General features: G+C 47.8%; 1 protein-coding gene across 1 annotated transcript; it reads left to right on the top strand.

Moving 5' to 3' along the window:
* The first annotated feature begins 878 nt into the window (after nt 1-878).
* On the top strand, nt 879-6,163 carry LOC117091400. Its single transcript, XM_033223683.1, has 3 exons — nt 879-988; nt 4,084-4,201; nt 5,814-6,163. The coding sequence occupies exons 2-3, from the start codon at nt 4,169-4,171 to the stop codon at nt 6,078-6,080; spliced, it is 300 nt and encodes a 99-aa protein (XP_033079574.1). The 5' UTR covers nt 879-988; nt 4,084-4,168; the 3' UTR covers nt 6,081-6,163.
* Nucleotides 6,164-8,600: the final 2,437 nt, after the last annotated feature.

Below are 8,600 nucleotides of genomic sequence, written 5' to 3' on the forward strand. Positions count from 1 at the left end.
TGTATTTTTAGTAGAAAAGGGTTTCCGCCATATTGGCCAGGCTGGTGAGGAGCCCCTGACCTCAGGGGATCCCCCGCCTCCACCTCCCCAGGGGCTGGGATTCCAGGCGTGAGCCACTGTGCCCACCCACCGTGTTGCTTTTAGGTGAATGAGGCAATGTTTTAGCAGCGTCTGGGCTTTAATTGCTGATCTGACCAATGTCCACAGCCCCAGCCTTCATCAGCTAAGGCTCCTGGGGTTCCTCAGTGGTTTCCAGTAGCACTGAGCCGTTTGGAGACGGGAAAGCGGGAGCAGCGCCCTCTTGTCTTCAGGAGGTGACACCACTGTTTGCTCTCTGGGGGACGGGACACTGTCAATGCTCCCCGTCCACCGACTCAAGGCCGGCAGCTTCCTCTAAAACAAAAGCTGCCGTCCCTGCCCTGGAGCCTGCAGACCCAACAGACGACCCCGTGTTCCGCCCTGGGCCCCGCGTCCTTCTCTGGCCTCCTCTCTGCACCCGCAACAGCATCCCTCCGTCCAGCCACCTCAAGAGGCCAACTCATCCACCCTCCAGCCTGGATGTCTGTGGGTCAGGAGTGACCAGGCCTTACCATGTTGAGCTCCACCGCCGCTGCAGTCCAACGCTACTACTTGACAGCAACGGCCGCTGCAGCTGCACACGCGCAACTACAGCCTCCCACCGCACACCGTCTGGGATTGGCCCGCTCGTGCCAGGCCACCATTGGTCCAGAGCTCTGGGGAGGCGGGCCAAGGCTCGGATCCCAGTTTCAATTGGCTGTTGTTCAATAAACGTAGTGGGGACGCCCTCTGATTGGGTGCAAGATTGGCGGGAAGGCAGCAGGCTCAGAGAGGGCCCTCTGATTGGATGTAGGAGCGGCGGGAAGGCCGTGAGGTCAGAGGGAAGTACCTGGACTGAGACGTTTCTGGGGGTCCTCTGAGCTGGATTGGAGCAGCTACTGCGCCTTTGTGGGTCGAGGAATACTACTTTGTAAGTAAGCTCTCAGCCTGGCAGTGACTTGACCACGAACTTGTGCCGCTGCCTCCTCCCCAGTTGCCCCAGGCCAGCTCCTCTGGAGGTGCCTTATTCAGATCTTTGCAAACAGGGCCGCCTTTGAGAGGCCTTCCGGGCATCTACCCAACTCTCAGTAGCATTGCAATCACCCCCACCTTCCCACCCAGCACCCGGGAAGTGGCGGGATTCGATCACTTTTGTGATCTGAAAGGAAAAAGTGGGTGGGTCTCGGTGGCTCACGACTGTAATCCTATCACTTCGGAGGCAGAGGCGGGTAGATCACCTGAGGTCAGGAGTTCGAGACCAGGCTGGCCAACATGGTGAAATCCCATATCTACTAAAAATACAAAAACTAGCCGGGCATGGTGGGCGCGCCTATAATCCCAGCTACTTGGGAGGCTGAGGCAGGGGAATTGCGTGAACCCGGGAGGCAGAGGTTGCAGTAAGCTGAGATCGCACCGCATCCTGGGCGAGACTCCATCTCAACAAAACAAAACAAAACAAAAATTATAAAAAAGGAAGAAGCAGGGGTAAAATTAATATAGGTGGAGAGGTTGGGCCAGGTGCAGTGGCTTAGGGCTGTAATTCCAGTGCTTTGGGAGGCCTCCGCGGCAGAATTGCTTGAGGTCAGGAGTTTGCAACCAGCCTGGTCTACGAGGTGAGACCCCCGCCGCCCCCATTTCTACAGAAAATAGAAACATAATAAAATTAGCCAGGCGTGTTGGTGGGTTCCTGTAATCCCAGCTACTTGGGAGGCTGAGGCACAAGAATCGCTTGAATACGGGAGGTGGAGGTTGCAGTGAGCTGAGATTGTGCCACTGCACTCCAGCCTGGGTAACAGAGGGAGACCCCGTCTCAAAAAAAAAACAACAACACCAGTTTATTTGGGCCAAGTTTGAGAATTGCAACCCTGGAGATGCAAGTTGCCTTAATATACACTCTAATTAGCAGCAGTTACAAATGGGTTTTTAAAGGAAAAGAAGGGGCAATTTCTAAATTGTTTACCAAGAATTTTAAAAATAAAGAGGGAGTCTTGCTGTGTTGCCCAGCCTGGTCTTGAACTCCTGGCCTGAAGGGAGCCTCCCACCTTGGCCGGCCTGGCCAGAGGAATGTATATTAAAATAACATAAACTATTTATTGGCTCTGTATTGTCTCTTGTATCCCAAATTCCAGTAGCAGGAAGATAAAGCTAATCAGGAACAAAATGCCTTTAAACAGTCGCTGGGGCATGGGTATGCAGTGTGCGACTGAAGTCACACGTGACTGAATATGTGAAGTCCCATGTTCCTGTCTCTCTCGGCCTGATGCATTCTGCACACCTCGCATGACTCAAAGTTCTTTGAACACTTTTTCTTTTCTCGTTTCTTTAGTGGGAAGGACTGGGTTTACAGCCACCAGGAAAGGGGAAGGCACAGCCCTGTCCTGGGAAGAGCAGAGTGGGGACACAGTACCCATATCGAAGGAGTCTGGAACAGTCACCTGGTTCTTCCTTATTTATTTATTGTTTATTTGTTTATTTTTTGGACAGTGGTTCTCACCATGTTGACCAGGCTGGACTCAAAACGCCTGGACTCAAGTGATCCTCTTGCCTCAGGCTTCCTTGCAGGCTGGGACTACAGGCCTGTGATTCTTCCCTGTTTGATTCTTCCATTCCTAAGGATCATCTTAACAGTATGTATTCAGTTCTGGGAAAGGCACCAGAAGAGACGTGCTGGCTTTCCCCCAGCTCATCACCAGGGTTCAGCACCCCATCATGGCACCTCCCTAGAGGGTGGTCAAGGAGGCCTTTAACTTTCCCTCCTGAGAGGAGAGCAGAGAAGAGAGAGGGAGCTCCCCCAGTGGGATGGGACTCATGAGGTCCGGGAATTGAGACTTTTCTGTGGGCTTTGGGGACCTCTGAACAGTGCGATCAGGTCTGCCCTTAGAATGATGTTTTGGTACAAGGAGGAGGGGCAGGGAGGGAGTTCTGTGGAGAGCCAGGGAAACTTGAGGAGGCCTCTGGCCCCCTGCCTCTTCTCCCCAGGAGGGTAAATCCTTCCATCTTAGTTGGCTCTGGATGCCCTAAAAAAATACCATTGACTGAGTGGCTTAAACAACAGAGTTTTAGTTTCTCACAGTTCTGGAGGCTAAAAGCCCCAGAGGCCTCTTGTCCTGGCTTGTACACAGATACCTTCTCACTATGTCCTCCCACAGGGTGGGGGAAGGCAGCACTCAAGCTCCCTGGTCTCTTATAAGGACACAAATCCTATTGGATCAGGGCCCACCCTTACGACCTCACATAATCTTCACCATCTCCTTATAGGCCCTGTCCCCAAATACAGTCACACTGGGGACTGGAGCTTCAGTGTCTAATAATGGGGGGAACACAGTTCAGTCCACAGCTCTCCCCTTCCTCAGGGCTCCAAGCACGTCATGCACAGAACTCAACTGTATCCCGTATGACACGGTGCTCTTCAGTACGATCATGCGTCCATCAGAGGCTGGGGTACGTTCTTGGAAATCATCAGGCAATTTCGTTGATGTGAGAACATCATAGAGTGTACTTAGACCAACCTAGATGGAGCGGCCTACTGCACACCTAGGCCACGTGGTACAGCCTGTTGCCCCTCAGCTACAGACCTATACAGTAAGGATTTGTGTATCTAAACACAGAAAAGCTACACGAAAAATATGGCATTATAATCTTATGGGACCACTGTTATATATGCTGTCTGATGTTATCCAAAACATCCTTAGATGCCACATGACTTCAATATTTATTTTTCCGATTATAAAAGTAACATGTTCCCAGTAGAGAGTGTGGCAAATTAGCAACAAAATATTTATTCAACTGTAAATGACAAAAGAAAAATTGAGTCTTGGATGTGCCCATTTTTACTGTAAGTTATGATTCCATAACTGACTTGTAGTAAACAGTATTTCTGGCTCCTAAGTATTGCTGCCTTGTGTATTTTATTTAGTATATAGTACTAAAAAAAAAAGTGTTGTCAATTATTAAATCCTTGCAGTAAGTCAGCTAACAAAGTTAGCTACACAGAAAGGAGCACAAATGATTTCCTCTTTTGCTCAGATTCAAACAGGCTTGAGTGACAACTTGAGGACAAGGACACTTTGCCAAGATTTTATGCAGCAGCTGGTGGGGCCAGAGAGGCAGCATGGTGCGGCAGGAGAATGAGGACCTGTGCAAGGTAGGTGACTCGGTTCTGGGTGAGAAAGGCTTACGAGACTTTGCAGAGTTTTGTGAGGTTGAGTTCATACAGATGTTTAAAGACCTCTTTGGGACTCCTGCTCGTGGGCTGTCCCTGCTGCCTGCCGGACACCAGGGCCAAGCCTGGTTCTAGGGAGCAGCTGGTTGCTGCATAGCTCGTGTCAGCTGGCTGAGCTTGGCTCCCAGTCATGGCTGCCTACTAGCGTCCTGCCTGCGGCGGGTACCCACTTCACAGTCATCTGTCTTCTCCAGTTCAGCCCCACAAAGTAAGCAGCAACTCCTCCACCCCTGCCAATTTTGATGACGAACTATGTCTGTGATATCTGCAGTGACACGCTGTGCCTGACACCAATGACTCCCCCTTATCTCTCCACCATGCCCCCCTGCTCTTAGAAGAGGTGTCTTTGTGATAACAGGGAGCTGCAAAAGAGACCATTTGTTAAAATGTGGGTAATTCCCCCATAACTCCTTCATAAATTTGGTTTTTAGTAAGATACGTGAAACTTTATGTTCAAATGCCAATATAGTAATAACACAATTAGGTTCTGTTTTCTAAAATACATTCATTTATACACGTAAGTCCTTGGACCTATAGTTTGTGATCTGTCCTCTAAAATGTGCCAGATTTTAAACTCAAATTGCTTCTTAAGATCATCTGTGGTGTCATTCCCCTGCAGGACTTGTCTGGGACTGCAGCGTGGGCTGTGTGGCGTCTCATTGCTTAAGGTAGTCACAGTAACTCTGAGCCAGGCAGAGAGGCCTGGGGAGGCCTTTCCTCCCCGCCCTGCCAGCTTGCTCCACGTCTCCTCACTTCCAGTCTTAGTCCAGCAGGTGTGATCGTGACTAAACAGCCAGATTGCTGAGTAGATCAGGTACAGAGAGGTCAGGGTCATGAGGGCAGCAAGTGGTGAGGTTGGGCTGTCAGTGCAGCTGATCTCACGGTAAGTCCAGCTGTGGCTCTCCACCCAGGGAGACTTGGATTTAAATCTTTTTCTTCTTAATTTTCTTTTCTTTCTTTCTTTTTTATTTTTTTTAAGAGATGAGGTCTCACCATTTTGCCCAGGCACTGGTCTTGAACTCTTGGGTTCAAGTGAGCCTGTCTCCTAAGCCTCCCAAAAGTGCTGGGATTACAAGCATGACCCACCGTGCCTGGCCTGATGTAAATCTTAAGTACTGTGTGTGTGTGTGTGTGTGTGTGTGTGTGTATTTCTGTTTCCGCTTATGTTTACGTAACTAGATTGAGTGCCCAAATGCTTTATTCACCTTTGCAATTGTGTAGATGACATCAGGCAGAGGTTGTCATTCCAGAGCCAGCTGTCCTGCTGGAAGCTACTCCATGCAGTTGCAGGGTCTTGCTTGGTGTGGGGTTGGTGCTCAGCACCTGAGCCCAGGTGGTCTTCCCATTGCATGTCTGGCTGGGGTGAGGTGAGCACATGGCTTTTTCCAAGCAGGGGATTTCTCCAATCTTTGACTTTAATGTGTAACGAGCATTGGCTGTCACTTGTAACTCTTTAATATAGTGTAAGACTAAACCTTTCAGGCCTTTGTTAAGCAAACATAAAACATCTATAATTGTGATTTTTTTTTTTCAGCAATTGGTTGAAGCCTCCGAGTTATTGAAATCTCAGGCCAAAGAACTCAAAGATGCCCATCAGCAGAAAAAGCTGGCCCTACAGGACTTGTTGGAGCTCAGTGAGCTGGTGGCAGAGCTCTGCTCCCAGAAGCAGAAGGTGTGGGACAAGGAGGAAGAGATGGAGGTGGCCATGCAGAAAGTCAACACGATGTGGCAGGAGATCTGCAGATCCACGAAGCTCAGAAAGAGGAAGCTGTTTAGATGTTTCAGCGATGGTATTGACTGAGCTCTTTTTCATTTTTTTATTGTTATACTTTGAGCTCTGGGGTACGTTGTATGACCTTAATAAAACATCTTTGAAAACTTGAACTGCATTATGTAAATTACTTTAAAATGGATCTTAAGTTTTTGGGAAACCAAGTAAGTTGATCTACCAACCATATATTTTGTTCTCATCCCTCAATATCTATCTGTCAAATTATTAAAAGAGGTTCCTCTGGTACTAAGTTTTAAAAATTCTCTTTTAAGTAAGTAGAGGGTATTTATGCTGTACTGTGCTGTGCTGTGGCCTGGCTTAAGTGAGTAAGAGCATCTGCAGTCCATACAAGGCCAGTGGCAGCAGAAAGGCAAATCACAGCCTAGGACTCTTCAGGCCACTTGCTTTAAACCAGTGCTTGTGACATGTCTTGGCCTCAGCACTCCTTTACATTCTTATGAATTATAAAGGACCCCAAAGAGCTTCTACTTATATAGATTACAGACCTCAATATGCACTATAACAGAAATCAAAGCTGAGAATTCTTTCAATACAAAAACCCACCATATATTAACATAACATTTGTACTGAAAAGTAACTATTTCTTTAAAAATTTAGTGAGAATGGCATTTTAATGTTTTTAATGTTTCTTTTTCTTTTTTTATTTTTATTTTTGGCGATAGAGACTTACTCTTACTAAGCTGGAGTGCAGCGGCGTGATCTTGGCTCACTGCAACCTCCACCTCCCTAGTTCAAGCAATTCTCCTGCCTCAGCTTCCCAAGTAGCTGGGACTACAGGCGTGCGCCACCATGCCAGCTAATTTTTGTATTTTTAGTAGAGATGGGGTTTCATCATGTTGGCCAGGATGGTCTTAATCTCTTGACCTCGTGATCTGCCCGCCTTGGCCTCCCAGAGTGCTGGGATTACAGGCATGAGCTACCATGTCTGGCCATATTTTGAATGTTTCTTTAATATCTGGCTTAATAGAAAATGCTTGGATCCTTATGTCTGCTTCTGCACTTAATCTGTTTTGATACACTGTTCTGGATGAAGTATGTAAACAACTCCTGGCTTCTACAGAAGCTAATTATTCAAAGAGGTTCCTGTGGTACTAAGTTTTTAAAACTCACTTTGAAGTAAGTAGAGGTTATTTAATGCTCTAACAACATCTCAGGATTCCAGTGTTCTCAGCCCCAACTTTGAGAACTGCTGCCCTGGGTATTCTAAATGTTCTGCTGTTGATAAGTGACATGTTTTAAGCAATGCTTAGTTTAAAATTGGATTAAAGGCCAGGGGCAGTGGCTCACACCTCTAATCCCAGCACTTTGGGAGGCCAAGGTAGGCAGGTGGCTTGAGATCAGGAGTTTGAGACCAGCCTGGGCAACATAATGAAACCCCATCTCTACTAAAAGTACAAAACACTGGCTGTGGCCAGGCGCAGGGGCTCACACTTGTAATCCCAGCACTTTGGGAGGCTGAGATGGGCAGATCACCTGAGGTTGGGAGTTTGAGACCAGCCTGATATGGTGAAACCCCGTCTATACTAAAAACAAAAATTAGTCAGCCTGTGGTGGCACATGCCTGTAGTCCCAGCTACTCAGGAAACTGAAGCAAGAGAATCTCCTGAACTCAAGAGGCAGAGGTTGCAGTGAGCCGAAATCACGCCACAGAACTCTAGCCTGGGCCACAGAAGGAAACCCTATCTCAAAAAAAAAAAAAAGAAGAAGAGAAAAAGGAGTAACTGGGGTTGTGGTATGCACCTGTGGTACAAGATACTCAGGGGTCGGCCGGGCACAGTGGCTCAGGCCTGTAATCCCAGCACTTTGGGAGGCTGAGGCAGGTGGATCACAAGGTCAGGAGATTGAGACCATCCTGGCTAACAGGGTGAAACCCCGTGTCTACTAAAAATACAAAAAAAAAAAAAAAATAGCTGGGCATGGTGGCAGGCGCCTGTAGTCCCAGCTACCCAGGAAGCTGCTGAGGCAGGAAAATGGCAGGAACCCGGGAGGTGGAGCTTGCATTGAGCCGAGATCACGCCACTGCACTCTAGCCTGGGCGACAGAGCAAGACTCTGTCTAAAAAAAAAAAAAAAGAAAGATACTCAGGAGTCTGAGGTGGGAGGATCACTTAAGCCTGGGAGGTGGAGGTTGCAGTGAGCTGAGATCGCACCACTGTACTCCAGCCTGGGCAACAGAGGTAGACTCTGTCTCAAAACAATTATATTATAATTTACTTAATGAACTCCACAAATGAGAAGGTCTGGAAGCATATGCTCATGTTCCTTTTTGCCCTTTAGCCACAGAATACCTATTTGTTTTCTTAGACGGTTTATTTTGGAATGCAGATATATTTATTGTTGTAGCCAGTTGCAACTTGAGTTAACGAAACTCCTAACTAAGGATTACCATTCCACATATGGATGCAATGATACATTGCCTGGGATTTGCTCTCTAATGCTTTGAGTGTAGGCAGAGATGAAGTTGCTCACTGTCAAAGCTGGGTACCAGGCACACGGGGTTCATTACTCTCTCTTCTGTGTGCATTTGAAA

Source organism: Trachypithecus francoisi, unplaced genomic scaffold (assembly GCF_009764315.1).
Source record: "Trachypithecus francoisi isolate TF-2019V2 unplaced genomic scaffold, Tfra_2.0 Contig01214, whole genome shotgun sequence".
NCBI classification, from domain to species: domain Eukaryota; kingdom Metazoa; phylum Chordata; class Mammalia; order Primates; family Cercopithecidae; genus Trachypithecus; species Trachypithecus francoisi.